The sequence below is a fragment of the Ailuropoda melanoleuca genome, chromosome 9 (genome assembly GCF_002007445.2).
Source record: "Ailuropoda melanoleuca isolate Jingjing chromosome 9, ASM200744v2, whole genome shotgun sequence".
Taxonomy (NCBI): Eukaryota; Metazoa; Chordata; class Mammalia; order Carnivora; family Ursidae; genus Ailuropoda; species Ailuropoda melanoleuca.
Window position 1 is genome coordinate 35,760,771 of NC_048226.1, and position 23,463 is coordinate 35,784,233.

Below are 23,463 nucleotides of genomic sequence, written 5' to 3' on the forward strand. Positions count from 1 at the left end.
TAAAGCAGATTACCCCCCATAATGTAAGTGGGCCTCACCCAATCAGTTGAAGGCCTAAAGAAAAAGACTGGTACCCCACCCCACAACCACTTCACCACCACCACCAAAGAGGAGGAAACTCTGCCTTTAGATTGCCTTTGGCCTTGAGCTGCAACATCAACTCTTCCTTGGGTCTCCAGCTTGCCTGCCTGCCCTGCAGATTTTTGGACTGGCTAGCCTCTGTAATCATGTGAGTTCATTCCTTAAAATAAATGTGTCTTTGCCTACACACACAAACACACACACACCCTATTATATTGATTCTGTTTCTCTGGAGAACCTTGACAAATACCAGATGGGAGAGGGTGTCATGGTTCCTACTTTTTAGATGCCTTCTGTCTAAAAATTAAGGGAAAAACTCAAAATACATGCTAAAAATCTACAAGCACAGAGTGTCTTGGGATTCCAGAGGAAAAGTACATCTTCTAGTCTAGAGTAAGAGACAGGGGTGTAATCAGGGGAGACTGTCTAGCAGAGGTGATCTCTAAGCTCATTTCTAAGGAGCAGGACTCTGCCAGGAGAATGTGAAGAGGGGAGGCAAGAAAGAGCATTGTGAACAGAGGAAAGCCATAAGCGGGAGTCATAACCCAAGAAGCTTTAGGTGCTGTACTAATAAGTTTAGTTTTTATCACCAAGACGATGGTGAACAACTTTACTCAAATACGTTCCATCCAGCTGTGAGAATCCCAAGAAAAACTTCATTGGTATATGTATTTTTTTAATAACAAGAAAACTTAATGAGGCTTGATTATTGCTCACGTTGGTTCTATCTGTTTTCCTTATGATCAAAGAAAACCCAGAAATATCCATACAAGGTATTAGTTGCATCAGGCTGATTTACTGGCTGTATTACAACCTTCTAGGTCTTTACTACGTTACAAATGGGATTGCTATTATTGTAAATGTGACTTGTTTTCTAGTGCCATCTGGTGTTTTGTTAGGGCACTGATTATTACTTTTTAAAAGAATACAAATAGTAACCAGGACATCTTTCAATGCCTAAAAGACAGTCACAAAATACACTGTTCAAGTGTATTCTTAATTGTAATGAATAACATAATGGGATATTAAGTATTAGTCTAAGTCAAAGCAAAATTTCAGGAAAAGTCCTCGATTCAAATGCAATTACAACACACACTCACACGTAACACACACAGCAAAAACACATTTCCTTTTTGCAGGCATGGGTATTCTGTTGCTTCTCAAATTCCTTTAAAGACTCACAAACCCTCAACTAATAACTGACACTTGGTCTATGTTAAATCAGCCACGTGTTGCTTACTTCTATGTTCAAATTGTTCAAGCACCTTTTTTAAAGAAGCTCCAAGTCATTTTTGACTCCTGTTCTTCTCTCATACCTCATATCCTACCCATTAGCAAATTCTAGTGACTTTACGTGCAAACGCATGGAGAATCTAACCACCCCTCATCTCCACTACCCCACATCCTAATTCCAGCCATTATTACCTCTTGGGAGTCTCCTAAGTGGTCTCCCTGCTTCCAGTCTTGCATCCCCAGAGCCAGAGTGAGCCTTCTTGAAACATAAGGCTCATCATACCAACCTTGTGCTCTGAATCTCCCGGTGGCCATCTTGCTCAAGATAATATATAAAATCCTTATGGTTGGCGGCCTTCATAGCCCTATGTGATTCGGACCCTGTGAGCCCTTGGATCTCACCCACTCCTATCCCTCTCCCTCCCACGTTCCCCACCTGCCACACTGGTTCCTCACTGATCCTCACAGGGACTATGGATGTGCTGTTCCAACCCTGGACTCCCTTCTCCCGGATGTTTGCACAGCTCATTCCCCTGCATCTTCAAACATCACTGTCCCAGAGGCCTCTCCACCAAGCAACACCCCTGCCCGCTGTCACTCTTTGTAGACTTTTCCTATTTTATATTCCTTTTCATACTTATCATTATTATATTCTAATTTTCCACAATTACATATCTAACCTTCCCCCCCAAACACACATACACTAAATTACAGGTACCATGAGAACTGGGACTTCGCTTTTATCGGCTGTGTTAGCCCCAGTGCCTAAAATAGGGCCTGGCACATAGTAGGTGCACAGCATGGACTCAATAAGTGGATGAATACAAGTAACTGTTTGAGTCTGACATCTAGCAAGCCGTTTGTGTGCTGCATCACTTTGTAGTCGACGCATTTCGTGGTTGTGGAAGATGGAATATGTGGGAAAAGATGACATCCAGTGGGGAGAAACGGACACAGCAAGCTGATCGAAAACAAATACAATCTGACTCAATTTATGAATCTGGCAAATAGAACCTATTTAGGAATCAGCCCTATTTCAAACCCACAACTGTCTGAAAGGAAAGGACACAGAATTATTAATAAGTAAAAGCAAATCGTCTGCTCTTACCAGCTGTTTCTCATCAATACACCTGGGGGAGGTAACACAAGCAGAAAGTCAGGTGACCTGATAATTCATCCTGAGACTAATTCGTAATGGCCATTTTTTAAAAAAAAATCTTCACTTCTATTATTACGACACTCTATTATTACAAGACAAATTCGTAATGGCAACTTAAAAAAAACCCTTCACTTCTATTATTACAACTATTAAAACACATTCCATTTTTTCACTACATGTTCCAAAAATGGAATATTTGCCTTTCCCTCAACCATACTTAACAGCATCCTACGAATCTGAGTAAAAAAGAGGATGGAATTCCCAAGGCAGGCAATGAATTTCAAAGGATTTTCAATGAATCTGGGGTAACACTAAGCGTTAGATCTTTTAATTCTAAGACTGTTCCTGCATTTCACACTCAATAAAATACTTCAGGTACAAACGTCTTTTGGTTGGTACTGCTAGAAACTGCCTGTTTCCACGATGGGGTGTGATGAATGAAGCAAGTGAGGCTGGTCCATGGATTCTCTCCACAGATTCCCTGAAGAAACAGCCCAGAGGGCCCAGCACCTACCACACTACGCAAGCCCCCTTCGGATTAGAAGCCTGGAGGACAAGCTCTAGAGTATGGAGGGCTGTGTGGAGGGAGGCACGGCTCTCAAAGGCTGAAATGGAACCTCTGACAGAGGGAGCAGCACCGCTGTGAGCAGCAGTGGGGGTAGGGCTTCCTCGTGTTCACCATCTGCGAGAACCAACGCCCCAGTCCACTCTCACCCTGTCTCTACCTTTGTCAGAAGCACTGAGGTGGACCTCCAGGAGCAAACAAGTCAACACGTGCATGAGAAAGACTGATTGCAGATATTCTCACGGCCTGGGTAGGACATCCCATTACATGAAGGAAAATGTCAGACTCCCTGTCACGGGCTGGCCCCCGAATTTCTCTCTGACCGTATGGCTTATACTCTCAGCTTGGTCAGGGTGCTCCAGGTTCTCATGCTTGGCTGGTTCTGCCTCAGGACCTTTGCACAGGCTCTTCTTCTGTTCAGTGTGCTCCTAGCTCAGCATTCACACAGCTGCCTTGATGTATCCCTAACCTCCTTAGAGACGTTCTCCCCTTACTTACCTCCCCACCCCCCTCCAGCACACTCTCCTGCTTGGTACCTTCAGAGCGCTATCACTATTTCAGATTTTGTGTGTGCTGCTGGATTCCCGACTGGGACGTGAGCTCCATGAAAGAAGGAATTTTGTCTGCCTTATTCTCACCTGTATCCACTTGCCTACAACAACTATCTGGCATGTAGCAGGCATGCAAATATTTAAGTGGCTAAATAAATTAGTGCATGTTTTTGTGAAGGATGAAAAATTGATAGTTCTTTTTAACATTCTGATAATTGAACCTTTTAGCATAGAACAGTAGCCATTTCCCTAAAATATGGTGGTAGAGTATACCTTGGTAATAAGAGTAAAATACTGCATGCTCCAAGACTGCTGATTACTGCTTCCTGTCAATATTTGATGTTCCCTTCTTCTGCAGAACTAGACCCTGAATTTTAGCTTTACCAATGTTCTATCAGTGAAATGTAGTTCTCCTAAGACGTTTACTCCTCCCTACTTCCTTCTTATTATCTGGATGTGGTGATAATGGCTGGTGCTTAAATGGCCCTTTTGAAACATGAGGTTATAGACTAAGGATGGCAGAATGGCAAGAGAGGAGCTGGGTCCTTAATAAGCCATTAAACTGGTCCTAGGTTATTTCTGTGCATAAGAAATAGACTACCATCTTGTTTAAGCCACTGAAACTTGAGGTTTTTAAAAATTATATATACCTGTATTTCATTGTAATGGGAATGTGGTGATTTGTAGGGAAGGTCTGAATCCAACTGTTGAAGACATAGGAGGAGGGTAAAAATAGGGGGCTGTTAAGAAATCAGGATTTTCCTTTAAAGTGCTTATTTCCCTAACCAGTAAAAGGCAGGAAAACCAGAATAAAGGACAAAGAGGATTTGTTTTATCGCCTTTCTCCTTTAACTCAGGGTTGGTCTCTGGGATCACCGAGTGAGACGTGGGCTAACATGGTCACAAGAACAGCCTCTGTACTACCCCCGTGGTCTCTGCCTGGAGCCACGACAAGACATGTCCACTGGTCCAAGGCCAACCGAATAATGTGAATCATTTTTCGTGAGTCTTTTGTACAGCTAAATTTATACAATCTAAAAAAAGAAAACCCACCCTTTATTCTTTAATTATATGTGTTGTACTTTGGGGGCTAAAAATACCTTTGCTTTTAGAATGGATTATGACAGTACATATGGATCTTTTAAAAGCACTGTTTTAACTAAATCTTAAAACTGGCACACCTACGATTCACCCCTAAATCAGCCAATTCAACTTCTAATCAAAGCAATCTGGGGTCCAGATATTCAGATAGTAATAGTAGGAGCAGACTGCATTTAATATTTACAAACAGTCTCATTTTATCTCCCTGTTTTGAAGTATATCCCGTGAGGCCTAAGAATCATGATCCTTATTTCTGGATGAAGAAACCTGTAAGCAAAAGTGCATTTAACACTCTGAACACTTGTCAGTTCTGTGCTCCAAACAGCAAGGGTCTGATGATCCACACATCCACTGACCTCAGACACGTGAGGTCACAGAGGGGACCATGTAATCGCTCTGGGTTCTTTAGGGATGGCAACAGCTATCTTCTACCCCAGTGTCACTGACTCAAGTTTTGGGTTTCCCATGGATTTCCATCCTAAGAGTTCTATCTGGGTCTGGTTGTTACTCCTACAGCTTGGGGTTTTTAGGGCCTCTAATGCCTGTTCATGTTAATGCTTTGAAATTAAAACATAACAGAAAACCATCCAGCCAATATTCACTAAGTGCCTCCTGTGTGCCAGGCACAGGAAATGCAGCAGTGAGCAAAACAGACAAAAATGTGTCTTCATGGAAGTTTGATTCCAGTGGGAGGTTCAGACAATGAATACTAAAGAAATAAACTATCAAATATAATCACATGGTGTTATGGAAAAAAACAAAGCAAGGAACTGGGTATGGAAAGTAAGGGCGGGTTTAACCTGAAATAAGAAGGTTAGGGAGGTTCACTAAGAAGGCCACAGCTGAGCAAAGACTACGGCAAGCCACGTGGGTTGTGGGGGAGAAGAGTCAGCCTGGAGGGAATGGTCGGTGCAGAGGCCCTAAGTCCCATGCGTGCTTGGCGGGGAAGCCCGTGTAGCTGGAGTAGAACGAGCAAAGGAGTGAGAGTATTACAGGATGTGATGCTGGGGAGGAAACCAAGAGAAGATGGAGAAGGGAGAATGGATTTTATGAGGGCTTGTAAACCACTGCAAAGGACTTTGTTTTATTTTGAGGGAGATATGGAGATGCTGGAGGCAATGGGCAACATGACACAGCCTAGGTATTAACGGGGTCCCTGTGGCTTCTGTATTGAGAAAGATTATAGACACAAAGGGGGAAGTGGGAAGACCAGTTAGGAGGCATCTGGAATAATGCCAGCAGGAGACAGTGGTAGCTGGGAGCTAGGTGGTAGAGTGTGCTGGGGGCAGGAAGCAGTGGAATTCTGGGTATGTTGTGGGGAGGCGACTGACAGGGTTTGCTGAGGGAAATTCCAGGGAGGCATGAAAGAGATGCTCATAGGAAGAAGGGGAAGGTCTGGGGTTCAGTTTACACCACTTAAGTTCGAAGTGATTATCAGATGTCCAAACGAGGTTCTCCGCAGACACTGGGTAACCGCTGAACACCCCGGTCTAGAGTCTGGGAAGAGACCCAGGCTGCAGGCAAGTGTGGTAGTCCTTGGCACACAGATATTTAAAGCAAGGAGATTAGGTAAGATCACCGAGGGAGTATGTGTGATAGAGAAATGCTCTGAGGACTGAGTCCGGGGGTACTTGAGTGTCAGATGGTCAGGAAGATGGGGAACAGCCTTCCAGGGAGTCTGAGAAAAGCACACACAGCAGAGAGTAGGAGAAAAACCAAGAGGATGTGATAACCAGCAAGCCAGGTGAAGGAAGCATTCCAGAATCAAGGAAGTGCTCATTTCTAGTAGAAGCTGATGATATCCTCCCCTTTGCTTTGTTTTTTTCTCCTTAGTACAGTCATCCCTCCTTATCTGCAGGGGACCCATTCCAAGACTCCCAGTGGATGCCAGAGACCACGGACAGTACCAAACCCTATATACACTGTTTTTTCCTATGCATACACACCTAGGGTAAAGTTTAATTTATAAATTAGGCACAGTAAGAGATAATTGTTATAATAATAAAATAGAACAAGCGTAACAATATCCTGTAATAAAAGTTACATGAATGTGGTCTTTCTCTTCGTCTCTCAAAATATCTTAATGTCCTGTACTTACCCTTCTTATGATGACGTGAGATAGGAAAATGCCTACGTGATGAGATCAAGCGAAGGACACAGGAATTGTGGCTTTGCATTAGGCCACAACTGACCTTCTGACAATACGTCAGAAAGAGGGGCATCTGCTTGCTGACCACATATGACCTCGGGTCACTGAAATCGTAGAAAACAAAACCGGGGAGAAGAGGGCTACTTACTTATCACGATCAGAGTATGTCACGATGTCATGGACAATCAGGAAGGTGGGGGGGCAGCATGGAGAACTTGGGTCATGACTGAACTAAATCTATGTAGAAAAGTCAACCAACAATGTCCAACACTGATGAGAAACTTGCACAAGTAGCTAGTTGTTTAGAAATGTGCAGCTAAGTACTAGAAGAAACAGCTAAAAGAAAGTCAGGAATGGGCCTCCTAGACGAGGAGTAGGAAGTAGAAGGCTGCTGGTTTTCATTAAAAGTCATGCTTTTAAAACTATCTCTCAATATTGCTTTCATAAAAAATTAAATACAACTACTCAGGAAAAAAAATGCACGACTAGATGCCTAGATCCCTCCCTAAGGGCTACAAAATTACAGCCAGAGGCCATCAACTCTGTTTGCTCATCAAGTAATCATACACCAAGGCCATGTACACTATGTGTATTGTAACATGTTCTGTACTATAACATCACCAAAAATTAAAGGTACTTCTGAAATTGTAATATTTAATCATTAAAGATTTTATCATTCAAATGATATTAAAAGCAAACAGAACTACCCTATGATCCAGTAATCACACTACCCAAAAAATAAAAAACACTAACTCAAAGGGATACACGCACCCCAATGTTTATAGCAGCATTCCTNTGGGCAACATGACACAGCCTAGGTATTAACGGGGTCCCTGTGGCTTCTGTATTGAGAAAGATTATAGACACAAAGGGGGAAGTGGGAAGACCAGTTAGGAGGCATCTGGAATAATGCCAGCAGGAGACAGTGGTAGCTGGGAGCTAGGTGGTAGAGTGTGCTGGGGGCAGGAAGCAGTGGAATTCTGGGTATGTTGTGGGGAGGCGACTGACAGGGTTTGCTGAGGGAAATTCCAGGGAGGCATGAAAGAGATGCTCATAGGAAGAAGGGGAAGGTCTGGGGTTCAGTTTACACCACTTAAGTTCGAAGTGATTATCAGATGTCCAAACGAGGTTCTCCGCAGACACTGGGTAACCGCTGAACACCCCGGTCTAGAGTCTGGGAAGAGACCCAGGCTGCAGGCAAGTGTGGTAGTCCTTGGCACACAGATATTTAAAGCAAGGAGATTAGGTAAGATCACCGAGGGAGTATGTGTGATAGAGAAATGCTCTGAGGACTGAGTCCGGGGGTACTTGAGTGTCAGATGGTCAGGAAGATGGGGAACAGCCTTCCAGGGAGTCTGAGAAAAGCACACACAGCAGAGAGTAGGAGAAAAACCAAGAGGATGTGATAACCAGCAAGCCAGGTGAAGGAAGCATTCCAGAATCAAGGAAGTGCTCATTTCTAGTAGAAGCTGATGATATCCTCCCCTTTGCTTTGTTTTTTTCTCCTTAGTACAGTCATCCCTCCTTATCTGCAGGGGACCCATTCCAAGACTCCCAGTGGATGCCAGAGACCACGGACAGTACCAAACCCTATATACACTGTTTTTTCCTATGCATACACACCTAGGGTAAAGTTTAATTTATAAATTAGGCACAGTAAGAGATAATTGTTATAATAATAAAATAGAACAAGCGTAACAATATCCTGTAATAAAAGTTACATGAATGTGGTCTTTCTCTTCGTCTCTCAAAATATCTTAATGTCCTGTACTTACCCTTCTTATGATGACGTGAGATAGGAAAATGCCTACGTGATGAGATCAAGCGAAGGACACAGGAATTGTGGCTTTGCATTAGGCCACAACTGACCTTCTGACAATACGTCAGAAAGAGGGGCATCTGCTTGCTGACCACATATGACCTCGGGTCACTGAAATCGTAGAAAACAAAACCGGGGAGAAGAGGGCTACTTACTTATCACGATCAGAGTATGTCACGATGTCATGGACAATCAGGAAGGTGGGGGGGCAGCATGGAGAACTTGGGTCATGACTGAACTAAATCTATGTAGAAAAGTCAACCAACAATGTCCAACACTGATGAGAAACTTGCACAAGTAGCTAGTTGTTTAGAAATGTGCAGCTAAGTACTAGAAGAAACAGCTAAAAGAAAGTCAGGAATGGGCCTCCTAGACGAGGAGTAGGAAGTAGAAGGCTGCTGGTTTTCATTAAAAGTCATGCTTTTAAAACTATCTCTCAATATTGCTTTCATAAAAAATTAAATACAACTACTCAGGAAAAAAAATGCACGACTAGATGCCTAGATCCCTCCCTAAGGGCTACAAAATTACAGCCAGAGGCCATCAACTCTGTTTGCTCATCAAGTAATCATACACCAAGGCCATGTACACTATGTGTATTGTAACATGTTCTGTACTATAACATCACCAAAAATTAAAGGTACTTCTGAAATTGTAATATTTAATCATTAAAGATTTTATCATTCAAATGATATTAAAAGCAAACAGAACTACCCTATGATCCAGTAATCACACTACCCAAAAAATAAAAAACACTAACTCAAAGGGATACACGCACCCCAATGTTTATAGCAGCATTCCTTACAATAGCCAAGATATGGAAGCAGCCCAAGTGTCCATCAATAGAATGGACGGATAAAGAAGACGTGGTGTATATATACACAATGGGATATTACTCAGCCACAAAAAAGAATGAAATCTTGCCATTTGCAACAACATGGATAGAGCTAGATAGTATAATGGATGCTAAGTGAAATAAGTAGGTCAGAGAAAAGCAAATACCATATGATCTCACTCATGTGGGATTTAAGAAACAAAACAAATGAGCAAGTGAAAAAAAATAGAGACGCACACAAGCCAAGAAACCGACTGTTAATGATAGAGAATAAACTGATGGGTTACCAGAGAGGAGGGAGATGGGGGAGGTTGGGAATTGAAAAGCACACTTATCATGATGAAAAAATTAATTAATTAATTAAATGATGTAAAAAAATATTTGTGAGGGATAAAATTCGTAGCCTTACTTATTATTTAGAGATTCTTATTGTCTAAGCTTGAATTAAATACTTAAATACTTAAAAATAAAAATGTCTAGGACTGGGAAGAATAAAGAGAAGTGGAATATAAAAAAAAAAAGCATAAGCACTATTCCATGATCATCTATATAAGTTTTTAACTTAGTTCCTCACTCCAAGTAAGCTAAGGAACCATTGTATGAGGTGACTTAAAATTCTACTGGGTTATTTAATTTATTAGAATCCCATTGTAATGGGAAGGCAGAGATGTTCATTTCTATACGGACAGAACCTTGTTTGCATGTCCTTCCAACAATTCAGAGTTCCTTATAAAAAGAGAACATGCTCTGGTAATCACTGGATCTCTATTCCTGGCACAGATGTTAACATAAACAGTAATATTTAACATTTCCTAAGTGCTTTCCCTGCGCTATACATTGCTTTAAATACTTTATACATATTTTCATTTACTACTGTAGAAACAGGAGTCTTCTGGTCCCTGAACTTGGTACTATTTTATTCCCATATCAGAGAGAGGAAACTGAGGCACAGAGGGCAAGGAATTCTCAGAAACACATATAGTGAACGGCAAAACCAGGATTAGAAGCGAGGCAATCTCTTTAGAACCTTGCCTCTTTATGTAAATATTGATAAATGTTTGCTGAAAAAACCATTGAAATAATAAACCCAGAAGCAATTTCTTTTAATTGGTGATATAAAATAAAATCATCAAGTTATTCACGAACAACAGTATGATGATTTTCTTCCTATGTATATTTGAAAGGCAGTTTATTTGATGATCTCACCTTTTTGTTTTATTTCTGGATCATCTGTTTTTCTATTTGTTTCTGAAAAGTAAAGACAAAACAAAATAAGTATTGTGAAAGTCACCATTCATCATCTCAAAACGTTGGCCCATATTTAAATGAATTCAAATAAATATAATTAAAAAAATATTTCTGGGCATAGAATTCCATTTTCCTAAATCCTGAATCCTTTACACATGAAATTTGTCAAAAATATTAAGATTAGACTCATTTGAATTACTTATAAAAGCCACCGGCAGTAGCCAGGTATGAGGCACGAGGCTAAGTATTTCTCATCTACAGGAAAGTGGCTGTGGGTCATCTCCACCAATTCTAAGTGCCTCTGTGGTTATAAAGGCAAACTGGAGTGGAGAGAAGCCCGAGTCAAAGCTTGTTCAATATTTATACTGTCTCCTAAAACCAGAAGACTACTTTATAACAGCCACCCTGTGCTTTAAAGAAATGCTGCATGTCCCCCTCACTGGGGTGACAGCAGTCTCACTTCCCTAAGGACTTCACACATACACAGGTGGACCACTAAAGGTGCCTGCACTGAGCCCAGGTGCTGAGGAGCTGAGATAGGCCAGACAGCCCACCTGTGTCAGCCTTTCACTAAGTTAACCACAATCATAGGGTCTCTCCCATGAATGGGACTGAGTGCAGTGAAACCCACCCAGAACCTGGAACAAACAACATCCACCCTACATGGAAAACTATGGTACATGACCTGACCATGCGCTTATAACCTCATCTCAGATCTAGCCTACTGTTCCACAGAAGTTGGGGGTCTAGCTAATTTTCAAGGTAGACCAGTTGATTGTAGTTCCAGTGGGTTCTTATCTAGCTTTGGGTATTTCTTGGAATACATGTATAGGCATATGTGTTGGGAGTCAGGATAGGGCAGAATTTGGGAGACAAAATCAGACTCAGTTCTTCCTCCATAATAGACCAGGCTGTGGGGTCAGATCAGGAGTACAACCACAGAACACTCGATTTTTTTGCTCCCTAGTTTCCTCCATACATTCCTATCAAACATGGAATTTTTTGGAAGTGAAAACTAAATCTGAGGCAGGCTTCTGATACAAGAGGGGAGAGATTTTTATAGGGCAAGCATTTTCAAGACACCAGTTGAGAGGAAGGGAATGACCTCTGAAAGCTGCGGTGCGCAGGCTCGGCCTAGCACATAGCACCTGCCCCCTGCCTCCTGCCACCCTACAGGGAGGTCTAGTGCCCTCTGTGCAAAGGAGGAAGCTGAGGCTGAGAAAGTCGAGTGCCCAAACATCAAGGTCAGCAGTTTACATCATTCCAAAGCATATGATCTTCCCAACGTGCCCTTCTCTACCATTCCTGAAAGAGAAATGGGAGATGGGGCCCATTCAGGCTTTGCCTCCTGCGAAGAGTGAGTTTTATAAAGTTGACTGCCATATACTTCTTGCCAGTGCTGGAGGAACATGAGATATTTAAAAACGAAAAAAGCCCTTCTAGATCTCTGTCGAAAGTTCTAGAATTTCTGATCTTACTATAACTTCCTTGATCAAAAAGTTAGGCACCACATCATTTCATAGGATGCACTCTCATAGGCATCACGGACACAGGATTGAGGAAAAACATCAACAATCCTGGTCCTCAAGGAGTCCTTCCAGTGCTACCAGCAGGGCCTGCGGGAAGGCTGTGACCCAGCACATCCTCCAGGAATCCGTCGCCTGGCACAGGGCTGGTGTGATTTGAAAAGCCAAGCACAAAATGCAAGTTGCTAACCTGACTAAAGAAAACAGGTGGGTGCTAGTCATGAAGAGGAGTTTAGGGCTCTGCACACATTATCCCACCCCTACGGGAGAAATAAGAAGGAGTGGTTTGAATGGGGCCCATTTTAAATAGGTGTGGGAGGCCCTGGTCAGGCATGCTCCCAGGAACAAGGGCCACCCCCTTTCCTCCTCTTCCACAGCAGTATTTACGATAGGGCAGTGAGCCTGACTGAAGAAGGTCCAACCCAAACTTTGCCAGCTCTGGGCAAAAGCTCTCTCTCACGCCCCCCTCTGTCCCTCACCTCATATCAACATGTGGACATCTGTGACTCGTGTCTGGATATGGGGAAATGAGCAGAGCAAGCATTTTGGCCCCTCTGATTTTCAGTGGATAAAGGTGTTTTCACAGAGATCCAGCTGCCCTCACTAGTATTCTGCACAGCTAACAGTAACAGCTAACAGTAAAGTGTTACTCTACTTTATTCTCTGTATACACACTTCCCTGGGAGACCCCATGTGGGCCTCGCTGCACCCCAGAGGAAAAGGACTTACTGGGATGCTTACTGGGTGCCAGGCATTGTTCTAAGCACTTACTGCAGATGATCCCACCAATCCCATCAACTCCATCCACCCTGGGAGATAGTTTTAATTTTATGGATAAGGCAACTAAGGCCTGGAAAGGCTTAGGAATCTTGCCAAAGGTCACAGAACAGGTAAGACTGATTTAGAAAGTATCCTCTGTAATTATACTTCAATCACACTCTGTATGTTCCAGTGACGGGCAGTCTCTAAGTTAAAGGGAGCCATGTGCTCAGCTCAATTCTGAAAATTACCCACGTCCAAGTTCACTTGTCACTCATACTTAGTGTTTAAGCACTCGTATCAAAGAAGAAAGACGTGATGCAATCTCTAACTGTACTTACTTTTCCCCCCCGCCTCAGAATAAGGAAAACCTTACTAAAAAGAATGGGATCTTAATCATTCAAAAATTATCATACACCATTAAAGAAAATCACTTTGGTGAATTCAAATATCCTGAACTCTATGATGTTCCGGCTACTGCGCTTCTCTGCTTCTCGGACCTCACGTTCTCGGACCTCACGCACATCCAAAGCTAATTTCCATCCAGGCCTAGCTGTCCTCGCCAGTGCCTCATCACACAGCACCTGAGACTCTCTAGGACTCTGTTTCCCCGGCGCTGGCCCACTCAGCCGGTCACAGCTTCCCTGTCCACTTCCCTGTCTCTCTGCCAGTACTTCCTGAGGTTGGCCCTGCCACCAACACCTGGATGATTGTCTCTGACCTGCTCTCCCGCCTGCACTTCGGCCTCCCTCCAACTGTTTCCACCTTCCACCTGTTGCCCACGTGCTCACCGCGAAGGACCATAGCTGGCAGGTGTTTCGGCCTCTCTGACCCTCGGTTTCCTTATCTGCAAGCAGGGATAAGCCCCATCTGCTGGGGAAACACAAGTTCCTAACACACACAAAGTGCTTAGCAGAGGAAATGCAGTCAATAAAAGTGGGTCTGCTTATGCTGAGTCTGAAGTCTTTATTTGCATTGTTTCTTCTGGGCATGCTGGAGGAGAAAACAACACTTTCTGGAACCGGAGGCTTCTTCCCTACTTCTCTAGTTCTCCTGGAGATCAAAAGAGAACTTGCCGTCCGTACCCTCTCCTGCCCTTCTACCTGCTCAGACTCTTTCGTCGTCTCAACTACGATGGAGTTCATGTCCTCAGATGGAGTTCATGTCCTCACGGTACAATGGTCATGGGGGAGCAGGAAGCTGTCAGGGGAGTGGGGCTTGCCTCACTAGGGAGTTCCCAAAACTTCTAGGTGCTCAATAAAAACCTACAAAGGATGGATGCAGGGTCTGTTTCATTTTAATCTGCCCCCTGGCAATGTAGCATCAGAGTAAACGTTAAACAAAATAAACATTACCTATTAGAAAAGGGTTCAGAAAGGGTTGAGGGTACACCTTTGTGATTTCAGTCATCAAAGAGACTGTAATATTCTAATATACTAGTTAAGTATAAAATGAACTGATTTTCTTATATAACAAAATAATAATTCAAAATAATGACAATATAGAGAAGAATTCTGCATTTTATTGCACTCAAATAACATTAAACAGAAGACATTTACATTATTTTTAGAAAATCCATTGATATTGCCCAGCTTGGCATGTATTTGTGAAGACAAGGCTCGTTGATTCAGGTTTTTGGAATTAGAAAGTATGTGAAGTTGACCACAGCGTAATGAATCCTCAGTTTCCAGAGTTCAAGAGATGATTATATACAAAAGTCCAGCAAAATTTTATGCATTTATCAGTTCTATGTCACTCCTAAGTTTCCCTAAAAAAATAAGGCTTTATAAAAAGTAGTGTTCTATAATTCACAATATGAATTAAGAGCTTTATTAGAATTTGAGTAGCAACTCTGTATTACCACTATCACAGCTTTAGAAAATTATTGCTTTTCTTGGTAACTCAATCTTCTGGATTTCACAACACATTGGGTCAGCATGCAAAACTCATTACATTGTAACTATGATCTATAATGATAAAAATATAAAATCTCATTGATTGTAACCCTAAAAGCGGGGGGGAAAGTCATCTTATCTTAAAACAATGTTAACATAATCAAGAGCTATCCCTGACATGGAAATGAAATTACTTCTTATGGCTTTTTTTTTTTAATAGCTCACGGTCCTGTCAAAATGATGTCACTACCTTCTTTTCTAACAAATGAGTATTTTCATCAAAGTAACTATTTCCGAGCCAAAATAAACCACATTAAAAGTAGAAGAAACTCTTCAAGGTAGAAAAGAAAAGGCTCATATGTTGCAAACAGCAGTAGGCAATGTGGCTCTATGTGCACTTCCCACACATCCTAAATCAACCCAGCTAGAGGCATCATTGTCAGTGAGATCACTGTGCCGTCTTTATAGTGCTGTGAGGGCATAACTTAATTAGCCAAAGACAGAGCAACCTTTAAGATGTGCACCAGAAATTTATACGGGTTTTCTAAAATTTAAACAAATACTGAAGGACAAAGCTATTATATGATGACCCGAGGTGCCCAACGACGTTTTTGCATGACAAAGCAGGCCATTCTTTTTGCCTATATCCTAGCAAGGAATTTTAATTGTTCCCCTTCGATTTGAAAAATAAATTAACCATGATAACTTAAGACTTTCACCAAGATATTAAGTTTTTCTAATCAAAGAGCTACGGGAACCTCAAAATTTGAGTTTTACCCTGAATAGTCAAAGCTAAGGTAGAAATGTCCTCTAAGGATATCAGTGCAGATATATACAACTGAAATCTTCACAGCTAATGGTGACCGTTAGTAGTGTTCCTCAGAGTGCAAGCGCACGGCACTCTTCATGGCTTTGAGATCACACTTACGCAGTTCACACAGGTCAGTCCAACGGACGTAGGGGTCATTACTAGTCACATATGTATTAAAACCCTGCCAAGACAATTGCTGCTACATTGTCAACAGAATCAACTGTTACCTGAACAACACACATAAATGTAGTAAGATCGGAAGCTGGGCCACAAAAAGAAAGAGAAGAGAAAACCAGAAGATCCACTAATGCTATCGACAACGGACATGCAGGAATGTAACATTACATGTAATTTCTGTGTCTAAAAAAAAAATACACTAAAATGCCAGTGGACTATGATCGACTGACAACAGCTTTAGTGTTCATTCCCAAAGATCTTGGTCTGCTCAGTAACTGCGTCACAAGATCTATCACAGCCACCTTGTGGAGCGAATGCTTAGGCTGGTCCTCCTGTGGTAGTGGGGGCAGTCTTTCTGAAGCTTTAAGTATCTGCAAAAATAAGGGGAAATCTAAATTAAAGGACCAACCAGACACAGACTGTGAAACTGCTTCATTTTCATTCTACTTTAAAAGAAAAAAAAAACCCGCGGACAGAAGTAAATGCTTTTTATATGCTGTTGTTGTTTTTAAGGGCAACTCGTTAAATACTGATTAACCACCCAGAGAAGTCCCTGGGAATTACTTGCAAAGCGCTGATGAAAAAAAATTTTTTTTTAAGATTTTATTTATTTATTTGACAGAGATAGAGACAGCCAGTGAGAGAGGGAACACAAGCAGGGGGAGTGGGAGAGGAAGAAGGAGGCTCATAGCAGAGGAGCCTGACGTGGGGCTCGATCCCATAACGCCGGGATCACGCCCTGAGCCCAAGGCAGACGCTTAACCGCTGTGCCACCCAGGAGCCCCAACACTGATGAAAATTTAAGCTTCTTAGAGCATCTGAGAATTACAACTAAATTTAAGAATTTCAATCTTTTGAGAAATACAAGCATTAACTCTCTTCCTCCCATCAGTGTTTTCAGTGTATTAGTAAGAAATGTAATAGAGGGAAAAAAAAATCTAGCATGGTATTTGAAAAACAAATATAGGAAGGATTTTCAAGGAGCAACTGGATACTGTAAGTTGCAGTTAAAATACATTAATATAATAGTATGTCAGTTTTTAATGTTACTGACAATATAAATGATCGGGTAAAAAAAAAGTATTAAGTCATCTTGTCCTATTTTTTGCAATTACTTTCTCATTCCAAACTGTAGTATCTGGTTGATTTTACCATCACAGCAGTATATCTGTTACAATTCGAGTAGAAAAGAAGATTGTGCACTTAAAGGCCCAGCCAAATTTTGATATAATTTTTAAATCTGGATTATGATCCTTCCTTCCTCCCTTCCTATCTCTCCATCTACCTACGTATGTGTGTGTGTGCATGTGTATCCAGAAATTTTTATATAAGTGGATTTGGTGCTAATGTGAGGTAACTAGAAATCACATGTATACTTTCACATATCCAACAGAAATATATATACAAAAGACATGTACAAGATTATTCATAGAAGCTTTCTTCGTAACAGTCACAAGCTGGAAACATTCATAATAGCTATCATTGTTTAATGGGTTTTTTTTAATGTAGTGTATTTATAGTAAATGGCAATGAATAAAAGCCAATACTCTACATTACAAAGTAGATGAAATTCAGACACGATGTTGAACCACAAAAAACAGTCACCAAAAATGTCTCTCTTTATTTGTGCGTGTTTACTTCTGGCTTTGTTTTATTAAATTCAAGAGCAAGCAAACCAATCAATGGTGACAGATCAGCACAGTCACTTACTGTTGGGGGCATGTGACTGGGCGGGAGGAGGGAGAGATTTCTGGAGTGCTGGAAGCATTCTGACTAGTGGGTACAGGAACAGATCGCACGCGCAAGTTCCTTAAGCTGCACGCTCTACAAGCGAGCATGTCTGTGTGTGTTAATTACACCTCAACAGAAAATGTTTTTACAAATGCGTTTGACTCTAGGTTCTCTCTTAGAATTTATCAGTTAGCTAGACAGTGAGAGGAACGAGCATTTCTGTAACCTGTGCCATCAAATATACCTGAGTTTGTAGGAAGCTGTTTACAAATTTGAAGGACCCAAATATATACTCCTAAATATTTAAAGACGACTCTACTCAGAAGTGGTTCACTGATCTGCAAACCCAGTATGTCTGAAATTGGCCCAGTCACCTCCTCTGCTACTCTCCATTTCCTCCTGCCTCCAGTAGGTCCATGAAGGGCTGATTATTCATTCATTCAGGTCAGGAACACAGGAATCGTCCTCGACTCTTCCCTTCAATCAGCCCTCTCTCCCCCAAACTGCTTCCAATCCCAATCGCATGAGTCGACCCCACCAGCCCTTGCACCACAGCCGAAGCGCCTACTGTCTGCAGCTCGGCTCAGTACCTCTGCCCCTTCCTAGTCTCCCCCTCCTCACTGCACTCATCTTTGCACATCTGGATTTGATCATGTGATGCCTCCTGCCACCTTTAGGCCCAGATGCAAATTTAAAAAAATCATATATGAGACACTCCAGGAAGTGACGCCTGCCTATTTTTCCACTTGTCTTCTTACACCTTTATATGACCACTGTCCTGGTCCTTGTTCTGCAAGTACTTGCTTCCTCTGTCCCCCACCTGCCAGCTCCTGTCACTTCTCATAGCACCTCAAAACTCAGCTCTGGCACGGTGACACAGGGGAGGTCTATCTGACTCCACATCCTTGCCCCCAAAGTTGGGTTAGTTATCCCTCCTCCTCTGTGCTGCCCTGGATACCCCTCTGGGGAATTAATGACATCACAGTGGTTGTTTTACTCAGCTGTACGCCCCATAGGACTGTGACCTGCCATGGGGCAGGCACTCTATTATTGTTGGGGTATCTTCTTTGCCCAGGGCAAACCTGTGTCTCTGTACTTGCTCCATCCGTACTTCTTTCCCAACTGATGAAATCTGTGACAGCAACCTTCCTATTAGGTGCTTATTCACATAAACGAAGACCCCTAGTGAGGCCAGACTCAGGCTGGCCGGGTGCCTTAGAGATCATGTTAGGAAATGCCGGCTGACAGGGGAGGCATGAGAGAAGTTCGCACAGGTGCTGCAGAGCGAAACCGTCACCACTGCTAGACCGGTCCATGGTGGGCTGAGTTTCAAATGTCATCTCCACTTTCAGAGAGATGGGAGCAGCAGAAACACGGATGCTCACATATCTCCATCTTGAATAATATGATTATCACCGCAAAACATAACATTAACTTCTTTTTTTTTTTTTTTTTGGCATGGTATGACAGAAAAAAATTGTTACTGGAACCAGTTAGTGAAACGGCCTTAACGTACTGTTTGGCAGGAAATTTTACTTGGGTGAATTTCATAAGTGATTCCTTCATAAATGCATCAATTTGTGCATGCATATTTATTCTGTCATATTGCCAGAATCACACGCTATATGACTTCAAGCAAAAATCTGGGTTTGGGGGCGCCTGGGTGGCTCAGTTAGTTAAGTGTCTGCCTTCAGCTCAGGTTATGACCTCAGGGTCCTGGGATCGAGTCCCACATTGGGCTCTCTGCTCAGTGGGGAGCCTGCTTCTCCCTCTCCGTCTCTGAGTATTACTTTGCCTACTTGTGCTCACTCACCCTCTCTGTCAAAAAAATTAGTAAAATCTTTAAAAAAAAAAAAAAGGTAAAAACCTACTAAAGGAGCATGGATTGCAAAAACAACTTCTAAAAAAAATCTGGTATTCAAAATAATCAACTTCTAATATCAGAATGATCAATTCTTAGGACTGACTTTTTACATCCTTGTCAAGAGCAAAGCACTTGTCAATTTACAAATATAAACAAAAGATGACAAAATTCAAGCTACTGGACAACTTACTTCTCTACCCTTCCACACTTCTGGGTCCTAGCTGAAGTACTAACGTATATGAGGAGAAAGATGCTGAATAAACTGATATCTCTAGTTTCATCACATCAAGACAGCTCTCAGAACTCATCAGCCCTCAGGGCTCCCCTAAGAAAACTCTAGAGCACAGAGGCCCAGAGTGTGAACTCTGGAGCTGGCGCGCAAGGGGCAGCCGCCCTTCTGCCACCCACCAGCTGTCAGACTGGCTTTGTTGTGTTTCAGTTTTCTCACTGTAAAATGGAGATAGCAGCATGTCTAGCTCTTAGGCAACTGGAAATCTTAAATGAGTTAATTCATGTAATGTGCTTAGAAGAGCTCCTACATAATGCTTAATGCTTACTAAGGGTTCGCATTCATGGGGCCCTAGCGTGGGGCTCAATACAACAGTGAATTAAGACAGTTCCTGCCCTGTGGGCTTATAGCACGCCAATAAATATATTACTGTAAACTTTAATAAGCAATATTAAGACAGTATAACCTAGTCTTAGAATGATCGGGGAAGGCAAAGTAATCATCGTTAAGATTCCAAGGGCCAGAAAAAAGACTAACAGCTAGCATGTTGCAGAGGTCCTCCAGTAAAGTTTCCCGAGTAACAGATTTTAAAGACTGAAAGGTAAGGAGCATTGCAAAGTAGGGAGACAGGCCCTATCATCAGTGTTCCTGCAGTTTCTGTAATCACACAGATAATTAAGCACTTAAAAGAGCGGTCAGCTTACTGTACAAAAAGATCATGAATACAAAGAGTTTCAATGATTATTCTTTTTAAGACTGAATAAGAGAGGCTGCAATATAAAGTAAGACTATGAAAATAATGGGAAATAAGCAAAGCAAGCGCAGTCATTAAAAATAACTACTGCTAACTCTTGGCTTTACAGTGTCTTCTGGCAAGGTTGCACTGTAACTGGGCAGCTGGTCAATCAAATTTTTATGACACCAAATTATAGGTTACAACTTCCTGAGCAGGTCTTTCAGGGCTTAGCTTCTCTCGATCCACCTCGAAGACCAGGCTAATTAATTACTAAACAAAAATAGCCACAGTCACCATTTATGGGGAGCTTACTGCATGTCACTGAGTATGCATATTAATCAAATCTTCCTCTTTATGTGCTTCGGTTGTTAAATACCTCATCTAAAAACACACCTTCTTCCAGCACCCCAACCACTGGGTATTTTATATTTATGTTGCAAGGAAATTCTTGCGCTGGCTTATAAAACATGGAAATAAAAGCACAGAAATTTCAGGCCAGAAAACAGTATTACTTTTTATGCCTCCGCTAAAGTCAGGTCAATATTAAAAAATATGAACTGTAACCAGAAAAAAGTCAATGTTGCAAAAACTCATTATTTTTAAAAATACTTATAAGACCATTTCTTTAAAGTACTTGACAGTAATCTAAGTGCTAATTCGGCAACGTGCTCTGCTTCCTCAAGGCAGAAGCGAGGCCCTCCGAGAAGCGCCACTCAACAATAAAGAAGAAATTACAAAGGCAGGACAGAAACATCAGCTCTCCCTGCTCTGGGCACCTTCCCTAAACACAAAATACATGTACCTGCACAGTATTCATCATGTAAAAGACCAAATTCTCCGTGGGTTTCTAGTCTCATTCACAATATAATAACAACAACTCAGTTCTCTTAAGCGTTTGTACAGATGACTATAAATGTACATGGTGTGACAACAGCCAAAACCTAAAATATCCCAACGTGAAATAAGCAAAAATGAGCTAGGGTACATAACTAAAAATATTCTTTGATTATAAAAGTTATTTTTTTCCTTGAAATGTATTATTCAATAGATTTTGGCAGTTACAATTATTTCTACCAAAATCAATACGAGTAATGCACATCATTGCTACAAAATTCACATTAAGCATAATGTAAAAAATATGAGCAAAAATTCAACCAATAAGTGACACCAAAAGAAAGAAAATGGAAATAAAACACAGAAGCAGGAGGAAATACACTTGGGATGGAGGTACTGGCAATTCCCCTCTTCACAAAGCATGGTTTCCCCATTATGAGAACAGGCTTGTACATTAATTTCTGATTGCACGTGGAGTTAATGTCATCTCTAAAATGCCATCTAAAAGCACAGGCTTTGGCCGAAATGATGTTCCCATCGTCTAAATTCACTGCTGATGAGAGGGACATGTGGCAGAGAGGCGGGAAAAGTACAGAAATGGATTAACTCCGTTGGCTGGAAAGAAAGACTTCGGGTACTAACAAGGCCTAGGCAGCCAGCCAGCATTGCCCAGGGCACTAACATGCCCTCACGGAAATGGGGAACGGCAAAGAAGAGTAAAGTCACAAAATTATGCACTATCAAATGTTCATCTTAAGGCAATTCTGATTCCATCATCAATTAGCCTATCAAATTAAAAAAAAAAGGAAAACCCCCCCAGCTAACTACTACTACTACCACCACCACCACCATCTATAATGGCAAAAATCATATGGTACCCTGACCATTAACACGCCTCACATTCTAGCTCAACAAACGTGTACTAAACTGAATCTGACGCTATTTGCCTTCACTTTGGCTCAACTGATCAAAACACAGACAATTTTCTCTTCAAAGTTAGGTATAATTAATCCTTCTCTCAGGACGTTTACTCTTCACAGACTGATTTCACACAGCTACTGTGAATATCAACAGTACATTTTAAATTAAACAGAAAAGGAAAGGGCAAAGGGCATCTAACCAAACGTCGTACCTGGTGGTACTTCCTGTTGTTCTTCTGCAGGGGGCACGTGTACTTCTAAAATAAATAACAGAATGACAATGCATCACACACTGCTGACCAGTGTTTAAAACACAGATTGTATTTAAGTTACAGCGATTATTTTTACAGACATTTTTGGGATTAGCGTGCAATGATCACAAAAACATTAGGTTTTCACACTATTACAACAAAGAAGAATTAGCTATAACTCCGCAAAATGTTGTATACTTGTCAAGGGTTGTGTAAAATAGGCTTTAGGCATTATCTGCCTAACTGACTAACTGCAAAACTCGCTGCCTGGGCAAAGGAGATATGAGCTAAAACCCAGGTCTTCACCACAATTTTGCATCAGACTTGATAAGAAAGCTGAGGAAAGATGTTTAAAATATCTCGTTAAAAAGTTTTTAATACATAACCCTAATTGTAACATGAACGAAACGACACGAAGAAATTGAAAGAGAGTCCTAAAAGTAAATTATTATCCTCAATAAAGTTTCTGAAAAATAATATTCAAGGTAACATATTCTAATTTGGCCATATTCCGGCCAAAAATACGGAGATGACTTTTTTAACATCTTGCCTTTTTCGCTGGCCACTTCAGCCCATTTGAAACTAAAGAGACTGTTGACCTTATCACGTAATGGTACAATAATATACTGATCTGATTCACGCTATCAAATTACGTCACATATTAAGATCTTCATATCTCACAACCCACTGAACATTACCTTCATCTAGAGATAAGATTATATCAGCTTTCCTTTTGCTCCTAAAGACTTGGAACAGACTTTGGTCAAAAGGAAGAATTTTTATAGAATTTTCTACAACTCATATTATTTATGTAGCTATTTTACTCATTTTTCTTCTTACATTAGTTTGCTTCTAATTTTAAGAATAATACATACCCAAACGGGAGATCTGGAAATATTTTTTACACAAAAGGAAAAAGGGGAAAAAAAATCTCACCTATTCCCACTGATCACAATTAATATTTTGGCATATTTCATTGTTTTAGTGGC

The 23,463-nt window shown here is 41.4% G+C and overlaps 1 protein-coding gene across 5 annotated transcripts in view; it reads right to left on the bottom strand.

The window, feature by feature from the left end:
* ASPH (aspartate beta-hydroxylase) overlaps window positions 1–23,463 on the bottom strand; it is a 209,617-nt gene that overhangs the window by 101,418 nt on the left and 84,736 nt on the right. For 3 of the 5 annotated variants that reach the window (XM_034668106.1, XM_034668105.1, XM_034668108.1), the window contains 2 exons: window positions 22,436–22,480; window positions 10,700–10,741 (listed from right to left, as the gene is read on the bottom strand). In XM_034668106.1, the coding sequence (XP_034523997.1) occupies window positions 10,700–10,741; window positions 22,436–22,480 (87 nt within the window). The remainder of the gene's footprint in view (window positions 1–10,699; window positions 10,742–22,435; window positions 22,481–23,463) is intronic. The other 2 variants (XM_034668107.1, XM_034668113.1) reach the window with 1 other exon arrangement.